Source organism: Zingiber officinale, chromosome 4A (assembly GCF_018446385.1).
Source record: "Zingiber officinale cultivar Zhangliang chromosome 4A, Zo_v1.1, whole genome shotgun sequence".
In the NCBI taxonomy this organism is placed as follows: Eukaryota; Viridiplantae; Streptophyta; class Magnoliopsida; order Zingiberales; family Zingiberaceae; genus Zingiber; species Zingiber officinale.
In genome coordinates, this window is record NC_055992.1 from 122,190,310 (window position 1) to 122,209,962 (window position 19,653).

The 19,653-nt window shown below is 37.0% G+C and overlaps 1 protein-coding gene across 2 annotated transcripts; it reads left to right on the plus strand.

Annotated features, from left to right (window-relative positions):
• The first annotated feature begins 6,514 nt into the window (after positions 1 to 6,514).
• On the plus strand, positions 6,515 to 8,757 carry LOC121970856. 2 transcript variants are annotated; one of them, XM_042521852.1, is made up of 3 exons: positions 6,515 to 6,793; positions 7,167 to 7,240; positions 8,521 to 8,757. In XM_042521852.1, the coding sequence occupies exons 1-3, from the start codon at positions 6,605 to 6,607 to the stop codon at positions 8,534 to 8,536; spliced, it is 279 nt and encodes a 92-aa protein (XP_042377786.1). In that variant the 5' UTR covers positions 6,515 to 6,604; the 3' UTR covers positions 8,537 to 8,757. The 2 variants fall into 2 exon arrangements, with proteins under 2 accessions (XP_042377786.1, XP_042377785.1); XM_042521851.1 differs by lacking the exon at positions 8,521 to 8,757 and adding an exon at positions 7,790 to 8,104 and having other exon boundaries at positions 6,519 to 6,793.
• The last annotated feature ends 10,896 nt before the right edge of the window (positions 8,758 to 19,653 follow it).

A 19,653-nucleotide genomic window follows, 5' to 3' on the forward strand; every position in this document is an offset into this window, starting at 1 on the left:
GTTGTAGCTAAATAAAAATGTATATATATTGGTGACATAGGACTTTGACGCGGGACGAGCACTTCGACCTAGCGATTGTTTAGCTCGATCTATATCGAAGGCTGGTACTTTGACTTATCTTTTTAGATATGTCATTTGATATGCATAGTAGTTTTTAACAAGTAGTAATGATTATGTTTCATATCTGCATCGGTTTGTCACTACCTGATACCGAGAGCAGATCTTCTGGTCCGCAATTTGCGGACCAGGGGATGGTCCACTACATGTGGACCTTTGATTTGAATGAACCCCACTTATTTAAAGATGGGGTCCATTCAAATCAAAGGTTCAGATCAGTAGACCATCCCCTGATCCGCAAATTGCGGACCAGGAGATCCCGCCCCCCTGATACCTGTTGCATGCTTGTTTTTGCTTACCTGTTATGCATTTTATGTTAGTACCCACATGATTATATATGCCCATAGAGGTAATGACATACCATGCCGTATTATGTTCAGGACCTAGATTTTTATACCATATTTGACCTGTGCACCTTAGATCTTCGGATTTGACTCATTGATACTAGGCTACACATTATATATATATATGGATAGGTTCAGGATATATTGTCATGCTTAGTGTCATGCATCATCTGCATGATTGCATGCTGAGCGATTGGTATCTCCATTATTATTGAGCTCATCGCCAGTTACATGGATCTGCACACACAACTACTCATGGGTTAGTGGTTTTTATTCAGGCAGGGTGTGTTGTAGCAGGTGCTCTGTCAGTGCTCCGTTGGTCCACTCATGGGTAGCGTGATGCAGCGTGGTAGTAAGTCAGAGATCCCTCTTCTGGATTGTCTCAGAGAGATGAGAGCATTGAGCTCCCCCACTTATGATTTGGGGTAGGAAGATAGGTGTACTCCGACAGCATCCCGTCCACTCAATCGCTCAAGAGAGTGATGGCAGAGTGCACGGTTGTCACAGTCCTACCCACTCGGTCTCACCATCGTGTGTGAGATGGCTGACTAGCGTCAGGGGTGACCAGAATATGTTATTTGCATCATACACATTGATGTATTTATTGCTTGTGTTTCCTACACTTATTTGCTGCATATTTGGTGGATGCATATGTTTGACATGTATACAGGATTTATTATACTTCTCGATCTTTTTGTTGGGATCGTTCGTACTCGGATAGAGAGGGGGGGTGTGAATAGTCGCCCCAAATTCTCACGTTCTTCCTACAGTTAGGGTTAGTCGCAGCGGAAATACAAGGAAGAAACTGAGGAGAAGAAAAACAAACCGATGTAACGAGGTTCGGAGATGAACTCCTACTCCTCGGCGTGTCCGTAAGGTGGACGAAGCCTACCAATCCGTCGGTGGATGAGTCCCCGGAGAACCGGCTAAATATGAGCTCCTTATGGGTGGAGAAACCTCGCCACAACTACTTCTTACAACAGCAAGATAAGGAGTACAAATACAAGAGAAGCGAGAAGTAAATACACAGCAAATGTAAACAACCCTTGCCTTCTTGTCGACTGTTGAAGAAGCAACAGCTTCTCAGACGCCAACCACAACAGCAGCTCAGTCAGAGTCCCAGCTCACGCGAAGCTTGCGAAGAAGAGCTCAACAAAGCTCAAGCACCAGAATAGCAGCTCTGTAGCAGAAGAGAAGAGGAAGAAGCTTCAGCACGGAAGATGCCCTCGTCTCCTTATACCTGCGAAGAAGAAACAGTGAAGAAACTAGCCGCGCTGGTAACGCTAGAACCTCGATCGGTCGGACCGATCAAAGACACCGGATCGGTCCACGCACCGATCCCAACTCTTGGCTTTGAAGCTCTTCCTTCCGCGACATCGTCTCCGATCGGTCGCCACGACCGATCAGAGTTCTCTGATCGGTCCACGCATCGATCAGCGTTTTTCGCCATCGATCACCTTCGATCGGTCCGCACCGATCGACACCGATCAAGAGCACACGATCGGTCACCGCATCGATCAGATAACTAGTGACTTGGTTTTGCCCAACCAAGTCCCAAGCCTTCCGAACAACCAACATTCGGTCAACCTCGACCTGTTGGTACTTCATTCCTAACATCTGGTCACTCCTCGACTTTGCTTTCCTGCCAAGTGTCCAGGTCAATCCTTTGACCTACTTGGACTTTCTCAACACCGGATGTCCGATCATCCCCGATCCATCTGGATTTTCCTTCGCCTGGCTTCACTCACCCGACTTTCACCGTCTTCACTCACCAGATTTACACCGCCTCACATCCCAGTTAGGACTTTCTCACTGCCTGGCTTCACTCACCAGGACTTTCCAACTGCCTAACATCCCAGTTAGGATTTTCCCACTGCCTGGCTTCACTCACCAGGACTTTCCACACTGCCTAACATCCCAGTTAGGACTTTCCCACTGCCTGGCTTCACTCACCAGGACTTTCCCCACTGCCTAACATCCCAGTTAGGACTTTCCCACTGTCTGACTTCACTCACCAGGACTTTCCACACTGCCTAACATCCCAGTTAGAACTTCTCCGTGCCAAGTCTCCATACTTAGACTTTTCCAGTGCCAAGTCTCCATACTTGGACTTTTCCAGTGCCAAGTCTCCATACTTGGACTTTTCCCGTGCCAAGTCTCCACACTTGGACTTTTCGCGTGCCAAGCTCCCTGCTTGGACTTTTCCAGTGCCAAGTTCCCTGCTTGGACTTTTTCCGTTGCTAAGTCTCTATACTTGGACTCTTTCCCGATTCAGGTCAACCAGGTCAACCTTGACCTACGTTGCACCAATAATCTCCCAAACATTTGTCCCATATCAAGAATACAACTCTTCCACGAGTGTCAAACATCAAAATACAACTCAACTAGGTCAACCTTGACCTAAGGTTGCACCAACAATCTTCCTAAGTCAAACATCAAAATACAACTCGAGTCAGGTCAACTCGAGTCAGGTCAACCAGGTCAACCTTGACCTAAGGTTGCACCAACACTTTTATCCTTATACCAGGTCCTGGTTAGTACAGTTTTCTCCTATTTATTTCAGTTTGCATTTATCATTCTTATATAAGGAGACTGTACGCATAATTATGCTATTTGTTGTTTTCTTACTATGCATGTCAGTAGTTACTCGCTAAGGAGTTGACTCACTCCGTTGATATTATTATTTCAGGTTGAGGCTGTCCAGGAGATTTCTAGTCGCTAATTCCCCCTCCAGATTGCGAGGATTTCTGTTTTGGATCTTTTCCTTGGTTTTCTTATTTATGTTATCGACTCTTATTGTATTTTAGACTAGTATGTTTTGGCATCTTGGATATCTTATTATCTTTTATTTGTCGATGGATTTTTATTTGGTATTTTCTGCTACATGCCTGCCTGACGGCAGAAGAGGTGAGTTGACTTTATTTGCGTCGTTGTAGTTTGAGTTTTATGGGTGTAGTTGAGTAGGAATAAGATTTGAGTTTTATGAGTGTAGTGGAGTAGGATATTTGAGATGATTTTCTTATCGTTGTTTTAGTTCAGTTTTTACTATTAAAGCGCGTGGTATGTTATATATATATATATATATATATATATATATATATATATATATATATATATATGTTCCGGCCGTGTATTTTATGTTGTAGCCAAGTTTCAGATTGTCACCGGTACAAGGGGGATCTTGTCGGATTTTCGTCTGGCAGGGACTCCTCGGGGCGTGACATATATTATATGTACTTAGGGTTTGAAATTTTAAGATTCATGGGTTGAGTTATAATAAGTTCAAGTTAATAAGATTTTTTCTCTAGGGTTCAAATTTTCCTTTTGATTTATAGTGTTCAAAATTAAAAGTTTTAGATGTTCACGTAGTATAGAATCTCTTTAAGAAGATGTTGATTAATATATATATATATATATATATATATATATATATATATATATATATATATATATATATATATATATATATATATATATATATATGCGCTTACATCTATGATCCAGGTGCCTAGATTCAATCAAGCACCTGGATCGCTGAGGTGGGCACAGGCACGCAACATCCCGCCCGTAGCAGAGTAGAGCTATATATATATATATATATATATATATATATATATATATATATATATATATATATATATATATATATAAAAGTTTTAATCTTGAACACTATATCACAAAAGGGAAGCATGAACCTTAAAAGGAAAAATCTTATTAGCTTAAATTCATTATAACTTAATTCCTTAATACTAAAATCTTAAATCCTAAATACATATAATATACATCGTGAGTATCTAAATTTTTTAATTTTGAATACTATAATCCAAAAGAGAAGTCTGAACCCTAGAGGGAAAATTTTATTTATTCAAACTCACTATAATCCGACACCTAAATCCTAAAATTTTAATCCCTAAATATATATAATATATCTAAAAAAACAAAAAAAAATATATTCTTTCAGGACAAAGAACTGAAGGAGGTTGCCTCTGATGATGGGTAGAACCTAAAACTAATCACCCAAATACAAATGCCCCATGGAGTCGGTAACAATTAAGCTCGACATCTTGTTGATACTGATAACCTATCCATTTATGAAGCCCAGGCCCGAGGATAATAGGGCTGAGCCTGACATGACTCTAGAGGCAAAGCCCAAGTAACATTTTCTTGTATGGCAAATTTTCTCGAATCTGCTCCTGCAAACCCTGAGCGTCTTGATTCAATCTAGATGCTCGAGGTCGAATTTAGGTACCTGGATTAAATCCAGAGGTTTGAATTTAATTAGAAAGTTTTTTTTTTGGCACTTAAATTCAGACGCCTGGATTCAATCCAGGTACCTGAATTCAATCTCGAGCATCTGGATTGAATCAAGATGCTCGAGGTCCGCAGGAGCAGATTCGAGAAAATTTGTCATACAAGAAAGTGCTACTTGGGTTTTGCCCCTAGAGTCATGTCAGGCTTAGCCCTATTTTTTTATTTGTTCTCTCAGCATATTTATATTCGATTATTTTGTATTTTATTATTATTTTTAAAAATCTTATTGTAGAAGAGTACTAATTGTTTTCTTGCATTTTATTATTTTCTCCATTTGCAATTTGAGAAAAAATTACCATAGAATATTGTTCTCTTTGTGCAAACACAAAACTTGTAAAAATTTTCTTGTAAAATTTTCTTCAGTATTTTTTTTCAGGAAAAAAACTTACGACACTCAAAAGGTGGAAACGATAAAATTCACCTGCAGTCGACTATTTTACTAAAATAAAATCCCCTGTCATTTCTTAGCAAAATTCAAGCAGAGATTTTTTTTTAAAAAAAATCAGTACTATTTTAAATTTTTATCAAAAGAGTGTCTATTCTAATTATTTTCTCCATTTGCAATTTGAGAAAAAATTACCATAGAATATTGTTCTCTTTGTGCAAACACAAAACTTGTAAAAATTTTCTTGTAAAATTTTCTTCAGTATTTTTTTTCAGGAAAAAAACTTATGACACTCAAAAGGTGGAAACGATAAAATTCACCTGCAGTCGACTATTTTACTAAAATAAAATCCCCTGTCATTTCTTAGCAAAATTCAAGCAGAGATTTTTTTTTAAAAAAATCAGTACTATTTTAAATTTTTATCAAAAGAGTGTCTATTATACTATTCTACCGTATATAATTATTTGATTATCCTTTAACACTATTATCTCTCATTTAAAATTCTCATCAAATTTTTGAATCGGTTGTGCGTCTTGTAGCAGCTACGAAATCGTAATTGTTACATATGTTATCATAACTACAATTTTATAGTTGCTATAATATAAATGATGGATTCCCTGTTTTTTTTCACTTCTCTATATATTTAATTATATTCATTGCTATTTTTTCATCTTTATTTTTTAAAATGTTGATGATGATATATTTATTTTGATGTAAAATATATAGAAAAATCTCATTCTGATCTGCATAGATAATCTTAATTGACAATTCAAATTCAACTCTGTTTATCTACCATTCATGTTTTGTAGTTACGATATAGTTATAGTAACTATAATATAACACACTCTCCATTCAGAATTTAGATGGAAAATTAAACAAAAGATAATAATAAAAATAATATGATAATTGTATCATTTTATAAAGGGTCTTTAGCATTAAGAAAAATAAAAATAGGAATGAAAAAAAGTCCACCAATATTTAAACCAAATTCTATAGTTTCTTAAATGTATAAATGGAAGTCCCCAGGGCGTAGCACAGATGGGGAGTGCATGGTTCTGTGGCTGAAAGGTCCAGGGGTCGATCCCCGGGGTGTCACTGCCTGGGGTTAACGTCTCCGCCATGCACTTTCCACCTGTGTATCTGCATTTACCTCCCTCCATATCCGTAGGACCGGCTCTAGGGGGGCCGCTGATGTGGCGGTTCCACATTTTTTTTAAATGTATAAATGGAAATTATTGCCTGAAAAAATGATAAATAATAAAAAAATATAGAACTTCAAATTTTTTTCTCGGGCCAGGGCTTTTCCTCGGGCCAGGGCTTGATAAATTAGGTTCTACCCATCATTACAGCCATCATCAGTAGAGGCGGCGAAAGATAAACCCATTATCACAGCCAGTCTTCTTCGTCCCGAAAGATAAACTAGATAAACCCTAACGACTGCCCAGCAATGTCTATGACGGCGGCGACAGCGTTGCTTCGGCGGGCATCGTCCCATCTCGCTCGTGGACCTCGCCCTTTTCTTCCTTCCGTGTCATTCGACTGGCTTCTCATTCCGGAATCATCAGTAGAGGCGGGGCCACTCCCTGGTTTTTCTTCTCCCAGCTCGATGGAGCTCATGGCAGTCCCAAAAAAAAAGGCGCAGTCTACTTTCTTATCCGTCTCCTTGCTCTTGCTCTCACATTTGATCGATTATTCTTCTGATTTTTTGAGTTTTGTGGGTTTATTTATGTGTGTCTACTGTTGCTAATGACTCACTTTATAATTATCTGTTTGATGCCAAGCTTAGGAAAATAAAACATTTAAGTGGCAATTACTTGATAAAAGAGGCATATCTTTATCTTTCATGAAAAATTCCAGTTTATTTTGATGTTTTTAGCTCGCTTGAGACTCCTTTTTTATGTTGATTATTTTTTGTTGTGGGCTTCGACAATTTGGTTGCTTCATTGTACTTTCTCAATCTGAAATCATAAGGCGTAATGGCAGCATCTAACTATGATGTTTGCAAACAGGTTTCTCCTCATAAAAGAGGGCTTCGGAATGGACCCAAGGCCCTTAAACCTGTTCCAGTGATCGTTCGTTGCAAGTAAGATCATTTGTGTTATGTTATTTACACATTTTCATGAATTTATCAATTATAGATGCAAGTTACTATTTTCCAATTCATTAACTCTAATGAGGTAACTCATAGGAATACTAAGAAAAATTTGACTTTTCAACGTCTTGAATTTTCCTTTTTTGTTACTTTTGTCTATTAGAAAGCATCCCTAAAGCTGATAGGAGTATCTCTTGATAGCTTGGAGGGGCAGTATGTTAATTACAGTTCAAAGACTGTGCCAGTAACTTTTTGTTTTGTTAAACTTTGAAGATTTCATCAATTGTGGATTATGTTAACAATCTGTAAATCTTATGATTAATTTTTGTTGATGGGTTCTGACTGCTTGTTTTGTTTCCAAGTTGAAATATTCTTGGTTATTTTACTTCTTGTCATGCATTTTGTATGTGCTATTTTTACCCAGACAGGGAAATTGGTGCTAATGTGGATTTATTTCTTTTAGGATGACCAATGGTGATTTTGTTTGAGTTTCAATAATATTGTCATTTTTTCCACTGAATGCGATATGTACCTTTGCAGGAGTTGTGGGCGAGTTAAGTTACCACACTACTACTGTTGCAGTGGAGAAGGGAAACAATAATATAACAAACTGATGGAATAAATGCAACATTGGACAGAAAGAAAACAGCTCAACTAAGAGCCTTTTTGCTAGTTGATGTTTTAAGCCTAAGAAGATTTTATTTCGTTCCTATTTAGTTGCAGGAACTCACAGAGTTCAAGTCTGGAAATGAAATTTTTATGAATATTTTCAAGAACCTAATTATAATATGGAAAAGTTATGAACTTCCAGATCGTGTTCAATTATCAATGAAAAGTTCTATTTTAAGACTGATATGTGCACAACTTACTTCCGTTCTTCTTGGTTAATGATGTTCATTGGCAGATGATGTGCGGAATGCTGTAACAGTTGAGCAGGCATATAGCTCATTTATAGTTGAGCTAAGTATGTGCGGACATGTAGATATAATTTCTTAAATGTTTGTGTATCATTAACTCAGTTTGAACCAGTTATTGGAAAGTGCGTGTGTTTTGGATTATTTTCTTAACTGAAATGTAGAAGCACTCCAACTTGGTGTTTTGGGACCACATTATTAGCTGCATTTTTGTGTTGAAAAGGCAAAAAAATTGTACCTGCAAAGCTATAATCAGAATTAAGAACTGAAAACATGAATGTAGAATAGATGAATGTGCATGGTAATGTTACTGGAAAGCATAAATATCAGTTCATTTTTGATTTATTGTGTGTGCAGATGTGTAGATGAGTAGCATTTTGAAGCATCACCAACATTGACACCAAGTGCCTCACCAGGTCTTAATTACTACAGAATCTCCTACTGCATGTACTTTTTAGATGAGTTTTTCCTAATTCTTCTCATCTCATGATGTATAGTTTCGGCCTTTTATACTTCTCATATTCAAATTTGCAAACCAGTAGCACTTTTTTATAAGAAAATAACTTGTATCATGACCTGTCTTTATGTATGGTGCTGGTGCCCCTAATTTAAATTTGTATTGTGGACTTTTATTCCATTCAAACAAATGAAATAGCCGTAGTATTGTAGCTTAACATATGGCATACCATATGTATCAGATAGATACTGATCTAACAATATGCTAACTGCTTTTCGTTCCAGGCCCATGTATCATGAACCTGCAGTTATCAGCTTTGATATCAAAATCAAAGTTTATCATCTTGGATATCAAATTTTAAGTGATCTGTGGCCTTAATTTCACTTTGTTATACCTGTTTATTTCTGAATTGATTCCGAGTTAATTTTCTGAAACTTCATTCAATTTTGGAAATTTGATTCTAGTTATGAAACTTGATTAGTTGTTAAATTTATGTCGACTTCAGACTAAAAAACTTCATGGCAACCTCAGAATCTGAAACAAAAACTGGAACTTAATTTATGAATTCATTTTCTGGCTTGTAAACTGAGAGTGACTATGTTTCTGATACTGGATTCCAAATGGGCATGTCATGGTGCTTATAGATTTTCAGCGATCGTGATGTGACAATATTGGATTCTCCGTAGATTTTGATAGCATATTATGTATTTAGCGGTGTTTTCAGATGGTGCTGCACCCTAAACTAGCCGCAGTTACAGTGATCTAAATTAAAAGGTTCGACTGAATTTGTGTTGCTGCTTTGATTATAATTTCAATTGGATTTGTTTATCTGAACTCATTTTATTAGCTTTAACTATCTGAATTGAGTTAATTGAAATCAGTTTATCTGACAACAGCTAACTGAATTCAGTGCTGTTTTGAAAATCCCAACGTAGACGACTTCAGGAGCTTCTGAAAACTACCACTGTAGGTCACCAAAACTTGCCATATGTTAATAACCGAACCTTTAAATCAAAATCGAACAAATTTTAATTGATTTTTGGTTCGGTTTAAGTGATTTTTGAATTTGAAAATCGAGATGAATTAATTAAAAATTTTATTTGCAAAAAAGTTTTTTTTTTTTTTTGAATAAATCTAATTGAATTGGTTGGTTCGATTTTATCTATATTTTGCTCGCCCTTATCCAATGTTGCAAGAAGCAAAAGTCTAAGGATCACCCCATTGGGCACAGCGTAGCGATTGGAGACATAATGATTAACTCATTCAACTATGGTTTGATTATCTTGTCGGGCATACTAGTGCTCGAACGACTATTGACATTGATTGTTGCTTCAAAATTTACTTGCGTTTTTGGGTGAGCGAATTAAAAGGGAAGGCTGCGCACTTCCATATTAGTCGAACTTAGGGTTGTAAATAAGTTAAGTGAGTCAAAGTTTAGAGTGCTCAAGTTTGTTGATAAGGTAGCTGAGCCAAATTAAGTCATTAAAATCATTATTCAAACTTGACTTCAAACTTGACTTGTTTTTTTTATTGTTTAAAATTTTAATTTGATTGATTGATTATTCAACTTACCATTCAACTTTATTCATTCATTTTAAAAGTTTCTTTATTTATTTAGTATGTTAATAAAATTTTTATTAATTAATATGCTTTATAAATGTTGTTTATTAAAATTGTTCACAAGCATTAAGGGTATTCATAGTGGGAGCTCCTACTGTTGATGTGACAATAGGAAGAAACTCCCTCCCCATTTGGGAAGGAGAGTCGCTCTTTCATCTTTTTTTTTTTTAAATTTTTAATTAAAATAAGTTTTTTAATTTAAATATAATATTTAAAATATTTTTTAATTTAAATATAATATTAGAAAATATTTTTTTTATTATGAAAGGAATATATATGGTGTGGAGGTTTAAAAAATATGGGACCCATGAACGAATTATTGAAAGGTTTTTTTGATAGTGGAAAGATATGTGAGGCTTTCTACTTTTGATGTGGCGCGGATATGACAACGAAGGAGCTCTCCAAGAGGTCCAACGACTGTGGATGCTCTAATTAACTAAACACATATATACTCAAACTTATTTATTTAATTTAATAAATTATTTAAATTTATTTATTTATTTTATCTTATTATTTATATTGAACGAGTATAAATAAATTATTATCAAGTGGAATATTATATTTATTTATGAACGTTCCATTCTATGACCTTAATCGGATCAGACTGAAGCTTGGGATACATTGATTAAAAAATAATAATAACAAGGTAAAGATTAAATCAGTGGATACTACGCAATACACATTTAATTTTATTTAGTTGTTTCAAAAAAAGGTAAAGTGACTTCAAATCCCTAATAGTAAATTCAATTTCTTTCTCAGTTTGTGTTTCTACCCCTTACATGTAAAATTAAACTCCCTAATATAGTTCGATTTATTTAATTATCCACATTTTATAGGTAAATAAGTCAAAAATAAGATATAATTTTTCTTAAATTTAATATCATTTAACTAGAATTTAATATATTTTTAATCAATTGGGTACTTCAATCAATTAAGAATCAATCGACAATCAATCAGTTTGTCATGAGTAAACAGAAGTCCTCGTTATTTTTTATAGGTAAAAAAAATTCAAAATGAGTATAATCAATCCTAAATTCAATATTATTTAACTATAATTAAGTATATTTTATATTCAATATTATTTTGTATAGGTTAAAGCATCGTGCTCACTCACTTGCTTTCACCATCAGTTCAAATCTCCTGTCCCTAATATCACATGTCCCCATATCTCACTCGTCGTCTCAGCCTATCACCGGCGGTCTCCGGCCGCCGCCCCGATCAATACTATAACCTTTGGGGAAAGTAAACCTAAGGGGATCGTCATTGGCACAATCGGCGTCGGAATTCAGCCGGATCTGAGCAAACTTTCCTCTGTCGTCAATCTAAGCCCCTGCTCAGATCCAGTCAGATTCCGACATCGATCGTGCCGATGGCGACCCCCTTGGATTCACCTTCCCCAAGGGTTATAGTGTTGATTAGGGCGGTAGCCGAAGACCGTCGACGGTAGGCTAGGATGATGTGTAGGGCACGAGGACAGAAAAATTTGGGAACCGAGGATTTGATCTCCTTTGCATACGCTTCAAGTACAATTACGCCACACACGTTTTTTCCCATGGAATTTAATTGACCCAAAAAATAAAGAAACTCTTTTTTTTTAACCTATTTATTAAAACAATTAATTTAAAATACTTTTATTTAACAAAAAAAAAATAAAAAGGAATAAGAGTCTTCGCGCAAAAACAAGCAAAAGCTTGAGCCGGCTAGTGGAGATTCCGGTTGGCTTCGAGCTTCAAGTGAAGATGACGACGATGACGACGATAGCTCGTCTTCCATTCGTTCACGAGTGGCCGGTCCTTTTTTTAGTGACGAGTCAATTTACTCTTTAAACCATATGCTTTTCCAGCCGTTCAAGAACCGATGATATTCTTGAAGTTGCACCTTGCATCCAAGTTGACATAGTACTAAGGTGATCATCAAGACTTTTCATAAAACCTCGAATTTCATCATTAAATTTCTCGTACTCAGTTTCAGCATTCTTCACAGGTGCAAACTCGATCTTCTTTTAAGTTTTATAAACTTGATAAAGGCATTTTTTTTTGACAGCACGTGAACTGGAAGAATTAGATGACAGTGACTCCGTGGTAGATAAAAATTCAATTTCAGTATTAGAATCACTCTCATCTGTCATAGTCAAAGTAACATCAGTATTTCCTAAATTCTGCTTAACAACAAGTGGATCTTCAGTCACATCCCCTCATTGCTCGATCCTTGCCATACATAATATCCAAATCCGTAAAGTAAGGAAATGAGATATTATACAAGCCCTTAGCATCTTTGTGAATTTGTAATGATGAAAAGGGCATAAATATCAGTAATATCTTCAAGGAAGCTTCAGATTACAAGATTATGTTGAACAATCGAGAGGAAAAGACATTACATTGAAGAGGTACCTGGTGGTGAGCGTGGGGAGGAGATGCAACGGTTTGTGATCCAGTCGGAATACTTAGGTCACCGGTACAACGCTACTGGGAAAAGCAGAGGAGTTCGGGTTCGGGGAGGAAGGGGATCTTCGAATCCCCAGCGAGGTGGTGGCGTTCAGTGAGGTGGCGGCATTCAACGTTGTTTGAGAGCAGCATCGACGTCGTTCGAGAGCAGGCTGCAAACAGAGGAGAGGAGAGAGATACGATGGGATATCATTTCCTCATTTGTATTTCTATTCCTGTAAATTAACTATTAACAATGATTGCTATTCTTATTCTCCACTTGTATTTCTCTAAATTCTGAAAGCAGAAAATAGTTGAATAATATTCGTGTATTGTTAATTATTAGGGTTTTAGTCGTCAGTCAAAATGTTAGGGGAAGTTAAATTGAATGAAGAAGACAAAGATAATGCTATAAATTAGGAGTTAATGAGGAGAAACTTTGGAAAGTGGAGCTGCACCTAAACGTTTGGCCACATGCTCTCTTTCTTCCAACTTCGATCGTTATTATCTTCTTGCTTCTTCGACTTCTTTCTTTTCTTATAACATCTCCAATGCAAATTTTGTCAAAGATTTTATAAAATTAAAAAATCTTATTAAAAATTTTTTTATAATTATGTAGGTGAGGTTTGGAGTTTTTAATCTAAGAACATATTTATGTTTTTAAACTTGTTTTTTTTTCTTTTGAAGGTGGAGCTTGTAATTAATGTGCATGATTGATTATTTTTAAATAATTAAAAAATAAAATTATTTGATGAAATAGTGAATTATAATATTTTATTTTATAAATAATTACTAATAATTAAAATGATATATATTTTTTTTTAAAAATAAATATATTTGAAATAAGTTAAAAAATATACAAATGATTATAATTAAATTAAATTTATAAATTAATTAAATATTAAATAAAAATAATAAATTATATTAAATTTAAAATCATAAATAAATTAATTAATTAATTATTAATTATAAATAAATTAAATTAAACATCATAATTAATTAAAATATCAAATGAAAAAAATATTGTGGAGAGAATAGAAGATTTATATTAAAATTGATGTAATATATATGCATGGAGTCATGCAATTAGATGTGGAAAGAATTGTAAAAAATCTCACTTGGAGCTTAAACTATTGAGAATGTTTCAATGAATTATTATAATGTCGATGTGGTATGTTGAAATTTAAAAAAATGTTCACTTGGAGCTTTAATAATTGGAGTTGCCTTAACTTTGTGTGTGGAACTATTCCGGCCTAACTTTGATTTTTATGTTTTATGGGCCCCACCCTGTGCTGTGTTTATTCAAATGGGTTTTGAAGTAGAAATAAATAAAATAGATAGGGGAAAATAATATTTTAATATATTTTTTTATTTTGAAAATATTTTTATTTTAATATTATAGTAGTTGTAAAGTCAATGTTAAAACGTAGTAAAATAAATTAATTTGATTTGATTAAAAATAATAATATCTTATAAAGACAGCAATTTTGATGTAAAAAATTATTTATTTAATTCAAATTATTTTAATATGATTGATTCATCATAAAATTATTATATATATTTTTTATATTAAGTATTCAGATATTATAATCCGACTAATAGCAAGAATTATTTTCTACCAAGTAAGAGTTTCAAAATCATGAGTTATTCAAAAATTTTCAGTTCTAAAATAAATAATTAATAAATTTGAAAAAGTAAACCCAATTTATTTATTTAAATTGAATAAGGTGAAAGTATATTGATGCGATGGTACGGGAGGGGCCCATGTAATTCGGGTCGAAGACGTCGGTAATCGCCAGCGTGGAGGTTAAAGTCAAAGAGTCAGTCACAGTAGCCGAACGATCAGCTCAAGTGGCCAAGGAGCCCCATCCACAGTAGTCAAATGGGCTTATAACGAACTCTCCAAGGAAACCCGAGCGACGGCCGATCGAGTGGCTACCCTCGCTCGGCGAGTTGCAGATTCTCCCGGAACGGAACTACATTGTGCCGAGAAGATGGAGGACACCGGACAACTCAACACTGTGACGTTGACGGAAGAGGAGTTGGATATGTTAGTGCAAGCCAAAGTGGTGAAAATGGTGGAGCAACAGTAACAGCAGGTGCTAGCCGAGCGCCAAGCACAAGATCCTGCGACTTTAGCAGCAGGACATAGGGCCGCGCACAAGGAAACGACAGAATACGCATCCGTTCGGGCGCAAAAAAAGAGGTCAATTGGAACCATTAGGGATGCACCTAATGCCCCAATTCCATTCCACCGAGTGTTGTTCCAGACACCGTCAGAAGAACGACGCTAAGAGAAGAAGGAAATAGGGCCTTCCTCCGACGAAGCGCCCCTTCGAGACGCATGCAAGGGGAAAGCACCCAAAAAAGACAATTCGGCGGAGCGAGTCAACGAACAGTTCACTCAAGCCTCAAGGGATCCTGGATGATCCGTTGCCCTGCCATTATACTCCACTAGAGATCGAGGAGTATAATGGAGCGACGGACCCAGACGATCATCTGACCAAGTTTGATAACGCGACCACACTCGGACACTCCACCAATACACCGACGGAGTGAAGTGCAGGGTCTTCTTCACAACGCTGTCCGGATCAACACAACACTGTTTCCAGCAACTGTCGATCGGATCAATCCACAACTTCAAAGATTTCCGAGCGGCATTCTTACACCACTTCACCAGCAGCCACCACCACCAAAAAACCAGCGTGAATCTATTCGCACTGAAACAAGGGCCCAAGAAAGCATTGAGGGTCTACATCAAGCGATTCAACCAGGTCGCTATCGATATTCCAACGGTCTCCTTGGAGACATTAGTAAAAGCCTTCACCCAAGGACTCGTCGAAGGAGAATTCTTTCGATCTCTCATTCGAAGGCCGCTCAGGGCTTCGACCACTTACAAAGGAGAGCTACGAAGTACATAATTGTGGAAGAGGCTTAGGGAGCCAGAAAAGGAGAAACGCATACCGAGCTGGCCCCGACACCCGAACGGCAACCACCCACTAATCACCAACCACCAAAGGGGCCCCAATCGGGAGAAGTACAACACCAAGAGCACCAGACGCATGCGGTGCAGCATGGCGAAATTAGTCGACCAAAATCCTTCAAGGGAAAGAGGTGGACATCAATGTTCTGTTCGTTCCACCAGTCGACCACGCACAACACACGTGATTGTTACGATCTGACATCGATCGATAGCCGACCGGTGCTGCGAGGGTATCATCGCCGATCACCACGACCCTTCCAGTAGCCGAAGTTTTCGCCGGAGAAGAGAGGTGGGTGAGCTGTGTTGTACCTATTGGTGCGGTTAGCACTAACGGTCTAACTCAGGTTTTGATGAATGACAAATCGGGTTAAGTTAAGTTTGTTGTGATCTAACACTCTGACCGAGTGTGCAAACGAAGTCCAGACAGGTCGACGGGCTGACCGGATGTCTGGCACGAAGTCCAGCTAGGTCGACGGGCTGACCGGATAGCTGGCAAGAAGTCTAGCTAGGTCGACGGGCTGACCGGATAGCTGGTGAAAAGTCCAGACGGGTCGAAGGGCTGACCGGACGTCTGGCAGGTAAGTAAGGTAAGTCACTGGAGGGGAGTGACTGTGAGGACGCGCTCCCGGGAAGGAGACATTAGGCGTCGATCCGACTTAGATCCATTTCGGATATTTAAGTCGAGATCATGACTAGATTCCGGTCTCGAAAAGACGGAATCTAAGTCATACTTTTTATGTCAAACTTATAAACTGTGCTAACACTTTGTTTTGCAGGATATACACTATTTATTTGCCTCAGACTAACTGTGTCTTGCAGGAAAGCTGGTTCCTGGAGCAAGGTGGTCCGGGCGCCCGGGAGGCAAAACTCATCCTGATCGCGCGTCGCCACGTGGAGCTTGCTGGTTGGACCTGCCACGTCCCACCAGGGCACCCGGAAGGGATCCAGGCGCCCCGAGCCTCCTATATAAGGAGGGTCAAAGGCAGAGCACAAAACACAACTCAGAATTCTCATACTGCTCTACGCTCCAGCGACGCTAACAAAGCTCCGACAACTCGCTCCTGTTCTTTTAATTTCCTCCTTTGTCGGTATAAGCTTTGTTTCAGGTACCGCTCTGATTTGGTGCAACCACCAATCAGACAGGGGGTGAACTTTCTGTTAAGTTTTTTTTTGGTTTTTAATTTTTTTTCGCATAATTCCAAACCGGTAATCTTACATTTTTTGGAAAGATCTTTCTTCGTTATCTAAATTGGTGCAACATCCATTTAGATCTTTCTATCATCTTTTTCTTCCCACACTGCTAATCCAAGACCAAGTCTTAGGACTTTTTTTTGTCTATTTGTTTACTTGTGTGCAGGATTAAAATGTATCAACTTGAAGGATTCAGCACAGTGCGTCCTCCCCTCTTCAACGGGGATGACTTCCCGTACTAGAAGAAGTGAATGGAAGTATATCTCAAGACAGACTTCGACCAGTGGATGAGCGTCACCAGACCCTACAAAATACCAGTAGACAATTCCGGGAATCTACTGGATCTAGAAGATTGGACATCAAACCTAAAAAAAGAAGGCATCAACAGAGAACAAGGCAATCAACACCCTACAGTGCGGGTTGACTAGAGAAGAACTAAACCGGGTCGGACCACATAAGAACGCCAAAGAGCTGTGGGACAAACTGATCGAGCTGCACGAAGGAACGAGCAACGCTAAGGTAACAAAACGAGACTTATTATTAAATAAAATATTTAATATAAAAATACAGGAAGGGGAAACTGCAAGTCAGCTTCACGCGAGGATCAAGGACATCCTCAACGGGCTCCACGCCATCGGCCACCAAATGGAGAACCGGGACTTAATAAGGTATGCGTTAAACGCATTTCCACGTAATAGTTTGTGGGCATCTATCGTAGATGCCTACAAAATCTCTAAAAATTTATCTAAACATAAATTAGACGAGTTGTTTTGTGAATTAGAACTACACGAACAAACTAACGTCGGGGCCGAGAAAGGAGTTGCTTTGTTTGCAGGTTCCTCCAAAGAAAAGAAGAACAAGCCTGAACCTGAAGGAGATTCTAACCAGGACTCTGAACATGAAGAGCACCTGGTGAACTTGGTAAGGAAAATGTTCACCAGGAGAAAGAGGAGCTTCAACAAGAAAGACCTTCAGAAAATCAACTCCCCCGAATCAAGGAGCGTGATGTGCTTCGGATGCAACAAAAAGGGCCACTACAAGAACGAGTGCCCGAAACTGAAGAACGACAAACAGAAGCTGATCAAAAAGAAGGCGCTCAAAGCGACGTGGGACGACACTTCCTCGGACGAATCGGAAGCCGAAGAACAAAAGAACCAGAGTTACCTCGCGCTGATGGCCCGCGAAGAAGAATCGGAGGATGAATCGGAAGACGGGTCTAAACCCGAATCAAGCCACGAGTCCGTACTCGTTTCCGAAGGTTCCGAAGAGGTATACCGAAATCTAAACAGAATTTTTTTTAAAATTATTTCCTGCTTAAATAATAAATTAGCAAAAATAGAAAATGAAAATAAGTCACTCCTCGAGGAAAATCAAGACCTCAAGGAACAAATCAAAAACTCTAGTCCAACTCAAGATCTAACACTTGAGGAGGAGAATCTATCATTAAAAATAGAAATTAATAATTTAAAATAAATGTTATAAAAATTCACAACGAGATCCAAGAACTTAGATTTAATTTTAAACTATCAAAAAGTAAGTTACAACAAAACTGGACTTGGTTACAAATCAAGTTCAACTAAAACTTTTAATTCATTAATAACCCAACACAAACCAACATGTAAAGCTTGGGTTCCGAAAGCGTGTCTCACCACGCAAGTAGGACTTAACCAATTTTACATACCTAAAGAAAAAATATATTATATAAATAAATCAAATCAAAAACCAAAATACAAACCTAAATCAAACAATTCAAAATCTAAAATTCACCAAAAATTAAACTATCACCTAGTTAATTATAATTATAAAAGAAATAGACATATACCAAAGAACAAAAAATTAAATTAATGGTCATTAATTCAGGGGAGGCTCCAGAATAGTTGGCACCTCCAAAACTAACCTACCCGACAGAGTAACCCCAACCAACCTACCCGACAGAGTAATTAGGACTAGTTAAAGAGGGTTAAAGTTTAACTTGAAAAATTGTACTGGTGAAGTTTTAGATGATAGTACATTAGGGAAGCTTAGTCTATGCATATCTAGGAAGATATGGCTTCGACCTGGTGCATTTGGCTAAGTGGAACTGACCGAAGCTACCCTTTATGAATCCTAACCAGTTAGACCAAGGTTTTGTACTAAGTCCAGTGGATAGGACTATTTGGAAAACCTCGAAGGCATAGTTACTTTAATGATGTCCGAGTGACTCACCATAGCCCAGAAATTTATCTAGAGAACACCTATTTGTTGAACCCAAAGCTAAAACCTGAATCTAACACAAGTTAAAAACAAACTCCAAAATTGAATCTAATTCATCTCACAAAATTATAGGATTCCTTGATTGACAATTTAGATCGGGTGAGATAACTAAGGATTTTAAAAATAAAATAAAATTTAAAATTAAATTAAATTAAAATTAAATTTAAATTAAAATAAATTAAATTAAATTAAAATTAAAAATAATTTAAATTTAAATTTAAATTAAACTTAAACTAAAATTAAAATTAAATTAAATTAAACTAAACTAAAATTAAAATTAAATTAAACTTACATTTTTTAACCTAAAAATTTATTTGAATTTTTTTTGTATATATATATATAAACTTTAAAAATTAACTGATGCTTAAGAATTAACTGAAAATAACCTTAAGTAACTAAAATTACACTAACCTTAATTCTTGTAGGAAACTAAGTGGATCTTGGACAATGGTTGCTCCAAACATATGATTGGAGATCACACCAAGTTCACTCAGCTTACTTACAAAAGCCTAAGAACAGTTGCCTTTGGAAACAATGGCAAACTAAAGGTAATTGGCATAGGT